Source organism: Cherax quadricarinatus, chromosome 34 (genome assembly GCF_038502225.1).
Source record: "Cherax quadricarinatus isolate ZL_2023a chromosome 34, ASM3850222v1, whole genome shotgun sequence".
Lineage (NCBI taxonomy): Eukaryota > Metazoa > Arthropoda > Malacostraca > Decapoda > Parastacidae > Cherax > Cherax quadricarinatus.
The window spans coordinates 32,597,671-32,612,721 of NC_091325.1; the positions used below are offsets into that span (position 1 = coordinate 32,597,671).

The 15,051-nt window shown below is 43.2% G+C and overlaps 1 protein-coding gene across 1 annotated transcript; it reads right to left on the reverse strand.

Moving 5' to 3' along the window:
• Positions 1-890: 890 nt before the first annotated feature.
• On the reverse strand, positions 891-8,419 carry LOC138853604 (cell surface glycoprotein 1-like). Its single transcript, XM_070091267.1, has 3 exons — positions 8,314-8,419; positions 5,292-5,482; positions 891-3,541 (listed from the first exon to the last, which is right to left on the reverse strand). Exons 1-3 carry the CDS (start codon positions 8,417-8,419, stop codon positions 1,946-1,948), a joined length of 1,893 nt encoding a protein of 630 aa, XP_069947368.1. The 3' UTR covers positions 891-1,945.
• Between the last annotated feature and the right edge of the window lie 6,632 nt (positions 8,420-15,051).

Here is a 15,051-nt window from a genome sequence, read left to right on the forward strand (position 1 = left end):
ATTAGTCAGAGGGCTGAAGAGGGTTTGTTGAGGTGGTTTGGTCATTTAGAGAGAATGGATCAAAGTAGAATGACATGGAGAGCGTATAAATCTGTAGGGGAAGGAAGGCGGGGTAGGGGTCGGCCTCGACAAGGTTTGAGGGAGGGAGTAAAGGAGATGTTGTGGGCGAGGGGTTTGAACTTCCAGCAAGCGTGCGTGAGCGTGTTAGATAGGAGTAAATGGAGACAAATGGTATTTGGGACCTGACGATCTGTTGGGGTGTGAGCAGAGTAATATTTAGTGAGGGGATTCAGGGAAACCGGTTATTTTATATAACCGGACTTGAGTCCTGGAAATGGGAAGTACAATGCCTGCACTCTAAAGGAGGGGTTTAGGATATTGGCAGTTTGGAGAGATATGTGTATTTTTATACGTATATACTTCTAAACTGTTGTATTCTGGGCACCTCTGCAAAAACAGTGATTATGTGTTAGTGATGTGAAAGTGTTGAATGATGAAAGTATTTTACTTTTGGGGACTTTCTTTCTCTTTGAGTCACCCTGCCTCGGTGGGAGACGGCCGACTTGTTGAAAAAAAAAATTATATATATATGCATATATGCTTAACAATTCGCAAACAGGCGAAATCATTTATATTGTCTCTACGTCCATAGCAGGAATCGAGCCTGCTAACTCTGTATCAGAGTCTGTGGTACTGTGGACTCTGATGCAGAGTTACCAGATTCGAGACCTGCTGTGGATGTATAGACAGGTATATATATATATATATATATATATATATATATATATATATATATATATATATATATATATATATATATATATATATAATATAAATATGAAAATCATTTATATTAGGACAATACTTAAAAGTAAAATTTAAAATAAAAATTATTTCATTAGTCTTTGAACAAATGATAAGGGACTGTGTAGAAAGGGTCATTTTTGTTCAGTGGAACACCTCACACGCTGAACAATGTCAGTGCAACAGGGACGAGAAACACTGAATAAACACCGAGTACCATATTAACAACTCTGTTTAACAGTGAGGAATGTTTACTAGATGTGTCTATCCCCTCCAAATAGCCTTCCTGGGGTGACACTGCCGCCTGGCCCTCCTGGGATGACAATGTCCCTTGTTCCTCCTGGGGTGACACTGTCCCTTGATCCTAATGGGATAACACTGTCCCTTGGTCCTCCTGGGATGACACTGTCCCTTGATCCTCCTGTTGTGAGACTGTCCCTTCGTCCTTCTGGGGTGACACTGTCCCCTGGCCCTCCTACGGGGCGTCTACCCTCTATTCCTCCTAAAGTGACACTGTCACTTGGTGCACCTCGAGTTCGGGTTCGGCCTCGGCCTCAAGCGACTCCTCGGGCTCGGGTTCGTTCTCGTGTGAATCCTCGAGTTCGGGTTCAGCCCTGATTGACTCCTCGGGTTCGGGTTCGGCCTCGGGCGACTCCTCGGTTTCGGGTTCGGCCTCGACTTCGGGTGAATCCTCGGGTTCGGGTTCGACTTCTGCCTCGAGCGATTCCTCCGGTCCGACCTCGGCCTCGCGCGAATCCTCGGGCTCGTCCTCGGGTGATTCCCCGAGCTCGGGTTCATACTCGATTGACTCCTCGGGTTCGGGTTCGGCCTCGGCATCGGATCGAGGCCGACCCAGGCCCCGGATGAGCTCCGCAGACTATGGATAAGCTCCCAATGCCACGGATAAGCTTCCTAGGCCCCGGATAAGCTCCCCATGCCCCAAATAAGCTCCCTAGGCCCCGGATAACCTCCCCAGGCCCCGGATAATCTCCCCAGGCCCCAAATAAGCGCCCCAAGCCCGGGATAAGCTCCCTAGGGTGGATAAGCTCCCCAGGCCACGGATAAGCTCCTCAAGGCTTATCCGAGGCCCGGGATAAGCTCCCCAGGCCCTGGATAAGCTCCTCAGGCCACGGATATGCTCCTAGAGTTCTGGTTCGGTCTCTGGCGACTCCTCAGGTTCGGGTTCGGCATCAGGCTCAGGATACTCCTCTGGTTCGGATTCGGCCTCGGCCTCGAGCGACTCCTCGGGTTCTGGTTCGGTCTCTTGCGACTCCTCGGGTTCGGGTTCAGCCTCAGCCTGGGGCGAATCCCAGGGTTCGGACTCTGCCTCGGTCTCGGGCGACTCCTCTGGTTCGGGTTCAGCTTCAGGCGACTCCTCGGGTTCGGATTCGGCCTCAGGCTCTGGAAACTCCTCGGGTTCGGATTCGGCCTTGGCCTCGAGCGACTCCTCGGATTCTGGTTCAGTCTCTGGCGACTCCTCGGGTTCGGGTTCAGCCTCAGCCTCGGGCGAATGCTCTGGTTCGGATTCTGTCTCGCCCTCGGGCGACTCCTCTGGTTTGGGTTGGGCTTCGGGCGACTCCTCGGGTTCGGCCTGAAGCTCAGGAGACTCCTCGGGTTTGGAGTCTGCCTCGGCCTCGGGCGACTCCTCGGGTTCGGGTTCGGCCATCTCCTCAGGTTCGGGTTTGGCCTCAGACTCGGGAGATTCCTCGAGTTCGGATTCTTCCTCGGCCTCGGGCGACTCCTCGGGTTCGGTCTCGGGCGACTCCTCGGGTTCGGATTCGGCCTCAGGCTCTGGAAACTCCTCGGGTTCGGATTCGGCCTTGGCCTCGAGCGACTCTTCGGATTCTGGTTCAGTCTCTTGCGACTCCTCGGGTTCGGGTTCAGCCTCAGCCTCGGGCGAATGCTCTGGTTCGGATTCTGTCTCGGCCTCGGGCGACTCCTCTGGTTTGGGTTCGGCTTCGGGCGACTCCTCGGGTTCGGCCTGAAGCTCAGGAGACTCCTCGGGTTTGGAGTCTGCCTCGGCCTCGGGCGACTCCTCGGGTTCGGGTTCGGCCATCTCCTCAGGTTCGGGTTTGGCCTCAGACTCGGGAGATTCCTCGGGTTCGGATTCTTCCTCGGCCTCGGGCGACTCCTCGGGTTCGCTCTCGGGCGACTCCTCGGGTTCAGTCTCGGGCGAATCCTCGGGTTCGGATCCCGCCTCAGCCTGGGGTGACTCCTCGGGTTCGGGTTCGGCCTCGGACGACTCCTCAGGTTTGTGTTCGGCCGACTCCTCCGGTTCGTGTTCGGCCTCAGGTTCGTGAGACTCCTCGGGCTCGGATTCGGCCTCGGCCTCGAGCGACTCCTCGGTTTCTGGTTCGGTCTCTGGCGACTCCTCGGGTTCGGGTTCAGCCTCAGCCTCGGGCGAATCCTCGGGTTTCGATTCTGCCTCGGCCTCTGCCGACTTCCCTGGTTCGGATTCGGCTTCGTGCGACTCATCGGGCTCAGGTTTGGCCGACTCATTGTTTTCGAGTTTGGCCTCAGACTCGTGAGATTCCTCGGGTTCGGGTTCGGCCTCAGCCTCGGGCGACTCCTCGGGTTCGGGTTCGGTCTCGGGTGACTCCTTGGGTTCGGATTCCGCCTCAGCCTGGAGTGACTCCTCGGGTTCGGCCTCTGACGACTCCTCGGGTTGGGGTTCGGCCTCAGTCTCGGGCGACTCCTCGGGTTCGACCTCTGGCGACTCTTCGGGTTTGACCTTGGCCTAACGAACCTCAAGTTTGTTTTCGCCCTACAAGCGTTCGTCCTCGCTCTATAATTTATTACACACATCTATAATAACGTTATAGAGGCCTACTATCAATATAATGACTTACACAGGAAAGGTAAGTAGGGCTAGGGCAATAAGCTTTCCTGATGGTTTACTAATACCACTAAGGCTGACTCCCTTGTCCTCTGCCAATTCCTGCAAAACGAAGAAATTAGCAAAATTGGAAATGTCTCCGACGTCATCGTCGAAGAAGGGGACTCTGGGTCCCAACAACCAGGTGCCCAGTCTGGTAGATTGTAGCCAACAGGGCTATAATGCGTCCTGAATTCTCAAACGCATCTTACAATTCGCTTGTTTGATGCTTTATCTCAGATGCCTTATATAGATAACATCTACGATGACGATGATTATCGATACCAACAAAAGTTACTTCATCAAATTACTCATCTTGTCAAAGTTATTTTCTAAGTAATTCCCTTAACGAACTAACTTTTATTATCACATTGGCAAAAAAAGTTGCTTAAATGGAACTGACGTTACTTTATTTACAACTTTGTAAATACTGAACTTTGTTAACGAACTTGATTTAAGCAACAACAGAGAAGATACTTGTGACGACGTTTCGGTCACCCTTGGAACATCAACTTGTTACACTGAATTACGAATATGTATATCCCAGTGTAATGGTAAATATGTGCATGTGAGTGTATGGCAGTGAACATGTATCTGTTTCTTAGTGAAGATGTGCGTTTAGTAGTGAAGATGTGCGTTTATTAGTGAAGATGTATACTTAGTAGTGAAGATGGGCGTTTATATGTGAAGATGAGTGTTTATATGTGAAGATGTGCCTTTATTAGTGAAGATGTGGATTTACTAGTGAAGACGTGCGCCTCTTAGTGGAGATGTGCGTTTAGTAGTGAATATGTGCGTTTCTTAGTGAAAATGTGCGTTTAGTAGTGAAGATATGTGTTTCATATTGGGGATGTGCATTTAGTAGTGAAGATGTCTGTTTCATAGCGGAGATGTGCATTTAGCAGTGAATACGTGCATTTATTAGTGAAGATGTGCCTTTACTAGAGAAGATAGGCATATACATGTGAAGGTGAGTATTTAGGATTCAAGATGTGCCTTTACTAGTGAAGATGCGCGTTTAGTAGTAAAGATGTGCGTTTAGTAGTGAAGATGTGCATTTAGTAGTAAAGATGTGCATTTAGTAATGAAGATAAGCATATGTGAAGGGGCCGACCGTAAAAAATTTTGCGCTCTTTAAAAAAAATCGAAAAATTATGGAAATTGAGTTATTCTTATAGAAAAATAGCTTAACTCTTTGGCAACACAATCAAATCAAGTCAAATTAAGTTTATTCTCTATAAGGGTTACAATGTGGGGTTTACAGGATTTGGATATTGTGTGGGTTACATGTTATAAAATACTAATTGCATTGGGGGCCACTAGAACACCTAGCATGGCTAGGCATTTTGGGAAGACTTAGATTAATTCTCAACATTAAGTCCTTACAGATTATGGTATTAAGGCTAAGTGACTACATTATAATTTGTGAGTTTAGCAATGTGAATGTTTTTGTTTTGGCACAATACAAGGTAGAAGAAGCCTGGGCTTTGGTCTGAGCCCTAGTCAAGACATTTATAGTATCGGAGGTGATGTCTTCACTTTCATCTAACAAGTGACCCGGTGATCCTACTACCTCGCTTTCGAGAGTAATATCACTGGTTTTTAATCCCACATGAATCTCACGAGACATTGTCTCATCTGTACTTTCGAGGGGCTTCTTCGACTCTATAGGAAGAGGATCTGAAACACTTATGTCCATCTTTGGTGATGAAAGGTCAACCTCAGACGGAAGAATGGCATCTTTTACATTACCTATTAGTACGGAGCAAGAAGTGATGGGAGCTAGTACGGCTTCAGACCAACCTGTGAACCATTTAGACCTAATGTAACAACGGATGGTAGGAAAAGTGTCTGTACGGCCCATGTAGTCTGAAAGTATAGCAGAGTAATGAGTTTCTTTAAAATTAGGGAACAGCTTATCAGAAATGACTATACATGTGTCTCGTAAAATGGTAGATACATTAAGTCCATTAACTGTTCCTGAACAGAAGGGTGCTTGGTCATTGCTGTCTTTAAAACATCTTCCAACTTTTTGGACCTTCTTAGAATGACAATCTGGACGTTTATGTCCCTTTCCACTAGAGGCTTTGATTTCTTAAGGTCTGATGAACCCTTGCCCTTAGGGTTCGATCCCTTTAGGTCTTTATAGGAATTGTGAGCCTCAGCATACAGGTCAGCAGCCTCAGCAACTTCCTCAGCTTTAATCAGGTTACGTTCTCTAACGAATGTTCGTATCTGGTGAGGAAGAGCTTTCAGGAACTGGTCAGCAACCATGAAGTCTCTAAGAGATTCATAACTGTGATCAATTCCCGAACTCTCTATCCAAAAGTGGAACAAACGAAAGAGTGTTACCTGTAACTGTTGAAAGTTCTGGCCAGGCTGTAAGGTGGCATACCTGAAATCTTTCCTGTAAGAATTAGTGGTTTTTTGATATGCTTTAAGGATTGCCTTCTTCAGTAGGTTATAATTACATATAATATCCTGCGACAAAGTTGCATAGATTTTCAAAGCGGTACCAGAAAATAACATTGCTAACCTAGTAGCCCAGGTGTCAGCACGCCATTCACAGAGGGTAGCGGTATTTTCAAGCCTGATAATGTTTGAAGTTATGTATTCCCCCTCTGTGAAGGGAGGTAAATTAGGTGTTGGAATATGTGCACTAGCTGCATGATGTTTAATTACTCCTTCCTCTAATTGTTGTTGTGTAAGAGTTAACTTTTTATTCTCTAATTCAAGGCGAGATTTTTCGAGCTCGCGATCCTTTTCTCTCTCTATTAACTCAAGTTCTCTAGCTTTTTCCTCACGTTCTCTAGCTTTTTCCTCAACTTCTCTATCCTTTGCTCTTTCCTCAAGTTCTCTTATTTTAGCCTGTTCCTCACGTATTTTAGCCTGTTCCTCACGTTCTCTAGCTCTTTTTCACGATCAAGTCTATCACGCTCCTTTTTGTCTTCTCTTTCTCTTTCTAACCGTGTTTCTTGGATTTCTCTCTCAATTCTCTCTCTCTTCTTTTTCTCTTCTCTTTCCCTTTCTAGCTGTCTCTCTTCTCTCTCAATTCTCTCTCTTTCAAGTCTTTCCTGGATCTTAGCACTAATGAAAGATTCTAAATTTTTCCCTGTTATTCCTAACTTACTTCCAGTGTTCATCCAAAACTGGTATTCCTCCATACTTGCAAGAATAACTTAAACTATCAGGGGAAATGAAACGGGTATTAACCAAAACGGAGGGTTCAATTCCTGCTCTGCTCAAACTGTAAATAAATCAGAGCGCTCGATCCCTACTCCAATTAAACAATATGTATTAATTAAAATGAAGGGTTCTATGCCGGCTCCGAGCAAACAGTAAGTAGAATGGGGTCACTTAACCATCCAATCTTCTCACCAACAAATCAAGAGTGTCCAACGACAGTTCCCTTGATAAAATAAAGAGCTCAATGAAACAAATTGTCACTGGAAAATCTTGGATCCCTAGAGTCTAATCCTCCAAAGTGTTTCAAGCTCACACAAAGATAGATGGCAGAATTAACTAGTATTCCTGCCTTGACTTGACTTACAATAAATTGAGACTATAACAATCACCAAATCTTTTAAATACCTGTACTGTAGTCCTACCATAGAGAATGATTACTCATGGCTGGTGGTAACCGTCTGTGGTATGAGGCGATGAAGTTCCAATGGTAGATTCGAGATGGAGTTGAATCTTGATTCAGTAGAGTTGATCCTGGCAAGGTCGCCACTTGTAAAGGCTTAATCAGCCCTGTAACAACTTCAGACAGTATTACCAAGGCTGGCTCCTCCTCAGGAAAATTAATGAATAGAAAAAGAATAAAAACTGACAAACATAAACACTTTATTATTTAGAAAAAATGAAATATAAAACACTTAAATATGAAATATTAATCCTACAATAAAGAAAATGAAAAATGAAAAATGTAAATGATAACTGAATTCAACGCTAATATAAAACTTGGTTGTCTGGTGTCGGTGACACTGCTTGTTGTTGAAATCGTAGCCGTTGCCGATGATGGGGGGGGGTCGCAGGTGTTGATGACAACCCACCGGGTCGTTCTTCACAGAGTCTATCCATGAATACTCAGTCCAGATGATAGGAAAGCAGGTTTTTTCCACTGCAAAGATAAGGGGTTACATCCTGCAATTTCATACAGGTGCACGGGTAATTAAATCCAAAAAGGGGAAGTCTCAGGACGTTAGTCCATCTCCATCAATTCTTCTCGTTGATTGGCAGGTGACCCTCTCTGTCATCCAAGAGTAGTGCTGGGAGCTGTGAGCCTAGTGATTACTGTTTGGACCAGAGCCCCACACGTCACCTTTTTTTGGGGGGGGGCAAGAAGGAGGGGAAGGGATAGATTGAGCTAGACTGACCCTACCTTAACAAGCAGCCGGCAATCAAACTATCACTTTCGGGGTGGGGGAAAAAAGGCAGGAATAGCGGGAGCTAGACTTGCCTTACCTTAACAAGTAGCCGGCAAACAAACTATCACTTTCGGGGAGGGGGAAAAAAGACGGGAATAGCGTGAGCTTGACTTACCCTACATTAACAAGTTTCCAACAATGAAACTATTGTTACTATATACTCCCTCGCTACTCCTATCTATTGAACTTTTCCATCACACTTACAGTAGCCACCTGGCCCAGTGGCTAATGCGTCCATCATGAGTTTGAAGAGTCGCTGATCGAGGGTTCTGTTCTCAACCATGATATGATTTGTTTTCAAACGTGTCATTACGATTTCGTGAGTCACGATGACCGCTTTGAGGGGCTTGAACTAGACTGCTCTCCTTATTTCTCCTGGGTTCTTTGCCTTCTATACTTCTTCCATTCTCTAACACACAAGGTTTTGGCCTCTCTACACCTTTGGGTGAACCTAGTGATCATCCTGGCTTTCTCATTATTTCTGTTACCCTTGGGTACAAACCTCTCCTCAGCTTCTTTGCACATTGTTGTCACATATAGCATCATCTCGTTTACTGACTTCCCTGTCAGTTCTCTGTCTCACTGAAACCCATGCTGGAAATTCTCCATGCCTGTGTAGTCCCCTCTTGAAGTTTGGCTTCATTCGTCCTGCCCTTTCTGCTTCCCTCTCCACTTCTAACTCTACTATTTATTCGAAGCTCAGAACCACGAGTTCACTGGCCCCAAAACGTCTTTCATACGTGATTTCCTCAATAGCTGCATTACTCAAGGTGAATACAAGGTCCAGTCTTGCTGGTTTATCCTGTCCTCTCTCTCTCGGTAGTGTCCCTTCCATATTGGTACATGAGGTTTTCCAGTACCACCTCCATCATCTTATCCCTCCACATTTCCAGGCCCCCATGTGGCTTCAGGATTTCCCAGTCGATTTCCTTAAGATTGAAGTCACCCGCAACCAGTAGCTTTGCTCTGCTCGCATGAGCCCTTCTGGCCATTTCAACCAGTGTGTCAATCATAGCTCTGTTACTCTCATCTCATTCCTGCCTTGGCCTCCTACTGTTCTGTGATGGCCCCTCAAGGAAGGTTCCTTGATGTTGGTGAGGGGCTCTTGATTTAGGGAATTGGATCTGTGCTCCAGTTCCCCGAATTAAGCCTGAATGCCTTCCACATATCCCCCCCCCAGGCGCTGTATGATCCTCCGGGTTTAGCGCTTCCCCCTTGATTATAATAATAATAATGTTCTGTGATGGGATATTTTACATCATTGCATTTACCACCTTGGAACCTTGTGAAGGCTTCCTCAGGGGTTGAGAATGTTTTGTGACGTTATAAATGAATATAGTCTCCTGTGCACGAGTTTCTCGAAGATTTTGGATAGCAACGGTAAGTTTGATATTGGCCTATAGTTGTTTATGTCTGTAGGGTCACCACCTTTATGTATTTGTGTAACCCTTGCTTTCTTGAGTAGTGTCGGGAAAGTGCTAGTTTCTAGTGACTTGCTAAAAAGTAATGTAATAGCATGCGAAAGGACATGGGCTGCTCGCTTGTACAATAATGGTGGGACGTGAGACAGATTCCCCGAGTTATTTTTAAGTGACTTTATGATCGCGGTGACTTCCGTGGACTCAGTACAAGATAGAAGGAATTTGGGAAATTCCCATCTAGGTAGCCCCCGGCACCGGCATTGGTACGTGGGATTTTACTGGCGAGATTAGATCCTATGTTTGAGAAGAAGTAGTTTATCTTGTTAGCTGTATCAGTGGAATGCAGTGGTGTTTCATGAGGTTTAGTTAAAACAATATTCTTGTTTTTTCAGTTTGTGGGTCCCCAGAATCTGGGAAAGTGTTTTCCAGGTCTTTTTTATATCTCCTCTTGTGCCAGTGAATCTGCTTGCGTAGTACAGTTGCTTGGCTTTCTTTATTAATTTCGTGAGAACTGTTGAATATTGTTTAAGAATATCTTTGTGTATTAAGCCCTGTCTATATTGCTTTTCATATTTGTGTTTCTTATCAATGGCTTCAGAATGCTGCTGGTTAGCCATGGGCAACCAAGCCATTTATTCGTGATCTGTTTCGTTTTTATAGGACAATGTTTGTTGAATAGTCTAAGTATTTTGTTAAGAAAAGTGTCTGTCCAATCGTCAATACCATTGGCATTGGAGAATTCTGTAGGCCAGTCAACAGTCTCTAGGTCTGCTATGAAATAGGGCCTTAGCGTAAGTCTTGTCTTCTTTTCCACTGAGCCTCTCGTTTGATAGGGTTGTACCTGCTTCATATGCCATGTCTCCTTTGGACAATAGCCCTGTACCTGTGTATGAGTGTATCGTGGAGGTGTGTAGTGGGTTCTCTGGAGTGAAAGCTTTAGAATAATTCTTCTCGGCGATTGCTCCTGGTTTTATTGGATGAGTGAAATATGTAGCCTTTGTAACATCTGTCTCGCCTAAGCCTGGGTTCTGACTGACTGCCTTGGCGCTCGCCCAGGCGACGTTTAATTACACAAAAACTGAGTTAGTGAACGTGATTACATTAAGTAAAGATTCTGTATAAATCGAAGAATGTTAAACAACAATAGCAAACTTCGGGGAGAACGAGTGATTGCTATTCATGTTGTCTACGGGTTGTTAGGAAAATTATATACCAAAGAAAGGTGTGTAACAGACAAGGGAAACTTAGTGTACACAAGTCTGAAAAGTTCAGTTTCAGAACTTTCAGAGGAGTTCAGTAAACTATGTACAATATAAAAATTTGATCCATAGTAAAGAAATCAACAGATATTTGATAATGTGTCACACAGCCAGATAATATGACTTACAATCTGATAATGTGGCACACAGTCATGTAATATGAAACAGTCAGGTATGACACACAATTAGATATTATGACACACAGTCACGTAAGACACACAATCAGATACTATGACACAGAGTCAGCTTATATGACACACGGTTAATATGACACAGATGACATAGATAATATGACACACTCATATTTGACACAGTCAGATATGACACAGTTGTGCAGGGCACCACGTGACATCTAATCATCTACAACAATATTTGCTTTAATATCGACAGTCGAAAAAATGAAACATTTATAAATATCAAGTTATTTAGACAATATTCCATTAAGACGTCAGGTGACACATAGACAAAAATTACAAAATATAGAAAGGGTTGTAAAGTTTTTATCTACACCAGATTTTGATATTTAACCCCAACTCTGCTGGGATAAGATTTATTTTGCAGTGTTCATCAGATCAAGGACGGTGAATTTCAGTGGCAACGGCTAATACTTACTGTGACTGAGAGGAATCAACTTAAGTTGTATTGGCTGAAACTTGAGATGTCGTGTTCTTAAGGTGCATCGTAAGCCAGTCAGGTGCTTAAAGGTGGACCGTTCGTGGTCAAAAGGAAAGCCAAGGTCTGTCTCACCAGTCTGGGTGCCGGAAATCTTATATCATAAACTAACTAAATGTGATTTAGATGTGACTTTCTGTACTGGTCACTGATAATTTCTCTAACTTTTGAATTATTACCACTTATATGTTCAACATCTCGATAGATACCAAAAAACTTTTGGTCAAATTTCGGTACTGCAGATATGCTGTTGAATCTCAAGCCGACTTTAACTGTGGTTGACTTTGTTCGAGCATCTGTGATTTTTATTAAATTCCGCTGTTGAGTTTCGAAATGTGTCTTTGATTTGTTTAAAAATAGTTTGAGCTAAACAAGTACTAATTATTACATGGTCATCGTCATTGTAACTAGATCTCAAGTAGATTTGTGACACAAAATTTCCCATCTCTAAAGCTGTGCTGATTATCATGAGCCCTCATAATCTTTTCCAAGACTTTACATACTACACAAGTCAATGACACTGATCTGTAGTTTAAAGTCTTCAAAACCAACTCAGGCTTCAAACTCCTTCTTGACAAACATTCCTACGAAGCGTACACTTCAAGCGATACCAGACAAAAACTTCTCAACGCAGGCTTCACCATTATTTGGACTCCTGAGCACCGTGCCAAAAGCACAGTCATTGCTAAACACGTAGACTACTCTCTCCTGACAGCCTATGACACTGACAAAGAAGACTTTATAAAAGATATCAGTACTAAGAACAAAGTCTCTGTTGACGATATTTACCATTGCGTGAGGCATTACGTGGAATGAAAGGGGGTAAAGCAGCTGGAACTGACAGGATCATGACATAATTATTGAAAGCGTGGGGGATGTAGTGTTGGAGTGGTTGGTATTTTTTTTTAATAAATGTATGAAAGAGAGGAAGGAACCTAGGGATTGGCAGAGTGTGTGTATAGTCCCTTTATATAAAGGGAAGGGGAACAAAAGAGATTGTAAAAATTATAGAGGAATAAGTTCACTGAGTATAAGAGGAAAAGTGTATGGTAGGGTTATTATTGAACGAATTAGAGGAAAGACAGAATGTAGGATTGTGGATGAGCAAGGAGGTTTTAGAGTGGGTAAGGGATGTGTAGAACAAGTGTTTACATTGAAGGATATATGTGAGCAGTATTTAGATAAAGGTAGGGAAGTTTTTATTGCATTTATGGATTTAGAAAAGGCATATGATAGAGTGGATAGGGGAGCAATGTGGCAGATGTTGCAAGTGTATAGAATAGGTGGTAAGTTATTAAATGCTGTAGAGAGTTTTTATGAGGATAGTGAGGCTCAGGTTAGGGTGTGTAGAAGAGAGGGAGACTACTTCCCGGTAAAAGTAGGTCTTAGACAGGGATGTATAATCTCACTATGGTTGGGATTATATTATGGGGTGGGATTAAATTATGGGGAATTAAATACAAAATGGGAAGTGACACAGTTACTTTTTGCTGATGATGCTGTGCTTATTGGTGATTATAAAGAAAAATTACAAAGGTTAGTGGACGAATTTGGGAATGTGTGTAAAGGTAGAAAGTTGAAAGTGAACATAGAAAAGAGTAAGGTGATGAGAATATCAAATGATTTAGATAAGAAAAATTGGATATCAAATTGGGGAGGAGGAGTATGGAAGAAGTGAATGTTTTCAGATATTTGGGAGTTGACGTGTCAGCGGATGGATTTATGAAGGATGTGGTTAATCATAGAATTGATGAAGGGAAAAAGGTGAGTGGTGCATTGAGGTATATGTGGAGGCAAAAAATGTTATCTATGGAAGCAAAGAAGGGAATGTATGAAAGTATAGTAGTACCAACACTCTTATATGGGTGTGAAGCTTGGGTTGTAAATGCTGCAGCGAGGAGGCGGTTGGAGGCAGTGGAGATGTCCTGTCTAAGAGCAATGTCTGGTGTAAATATTATGCAGAAAATTCGGAGTGTGAAAATTAGGAGAAGGTGTGGAGTTAATAAAAGTATTAGTCAGAGGACTGAAGAAGGTTTCTTGAGGTAGTTTGGTCATTTAGAGAGAATGGATCAAAGTAGAATGACATGGAGAGCATATAAATCTGTAGGGGAAGGAAGGCGGGGTAGGGGTCGTCCTCGACAAGGTTTGAGGGAGGGAGTAAAGGAGGTGTTGTGAGCGAGGGGTTTGAGCTTCCAGCAAGCGTGCATGAGCGTGTTAGATAGGAGTGAATGGAGACAAATGGTATTTGGGACCTGACGATCTGTTGGGGTGTGAGCAGTGTAATATTTAGTGAGGGGGATTCAGGGAAAACGGTTATTTTATATAACCAGACTTGAGTCCTGGAAATATGAAGTACAATGCCTGCATTCTAAAGGAGGGGTTTAGGATATTGGCAGTTTGGAAAGATATGTGTATTTTTATACGTATATACTTCTAAACTGTTGTATTCTGGGCACCTCTGCAAAAACAGTGATTATGTGTTAGTGAGGTGAAAGTGTTGAATGATGAAAGTATTTTCTTTTTGGCGAATTTCTTTCTCTTTGAGTCACCCTGCCTCGGTGGGAGACGGCCGACTTGTTGAAAAAAAAATTATATATGTATATGCATATATGCTTAACAATTCGCAAACAGGCAAAATTATTTATGTCTCTACGTCCATAGCAGGAATCGAGCCTGCTAACTCTGTATCAGAGTCTGTGGTACTGTGGACTCTGATGCAGAGTTACCAGATTTGAGACCTGCTGTGGATGTATAGACAATGTTAATTATGTATATATATATGTATATATATATATATATATATATATATATATATATATATATATATATATATATATATATATATATATATATATATATATGCAATAAGATCACAGTAAACAGGTGTTTTTAAAATATGCAAAACAACCACTCTGAGAGAATAGAGAAATTCCAAGCGCTTTCGTGACTACTAATGTGAGTAGTCACGAAAGCGCTTGGAATTTCTCTATTCATTCAGAGTGGTTGTTTTGCATATATATATATATATATATATATATATATATATATATATATATATATATATATATATATATATATATATATATATATGTATAAATGAAAATCATTTATGTTAGGACAATAGTTAAAAGTAAAATTTAAAATAAAAATTATTTCATTAGTCTTTGAACAAATAATAAGGGACTGTGTAGAAAGGGTCATTTTTGTTCAGTGGAACACCTCACACGCTGAACAATGTCAGTGCAACAGGGACGAGAAACACTGAATAAACACAGAGTGCCATATTAACAACTCTGTTTAACAGTGAGGAATGTTTACTAGATGTGTCTATCCCCTCCAAATAGCCTTCCTGGGGTGACACTGCCGCCTGGTCCTCCTGGGATGACAATGTCCCTTGTTCCTCCTGGGGTGACACTGTCCCTTGACCCTAATGGGATAACACTGTCCCATGGTCCTCCTGGGATGACACTGTCCCTTGATCCTCCTGTTGTGACACTGTCCCTTCGTCCTTCTGGGGTGACACTGTCCCCTGGCCCTACTGCGGGGCCTCTGCCCTCTATTCCTCCTAAAGTGACACTGTCACTTGGGTT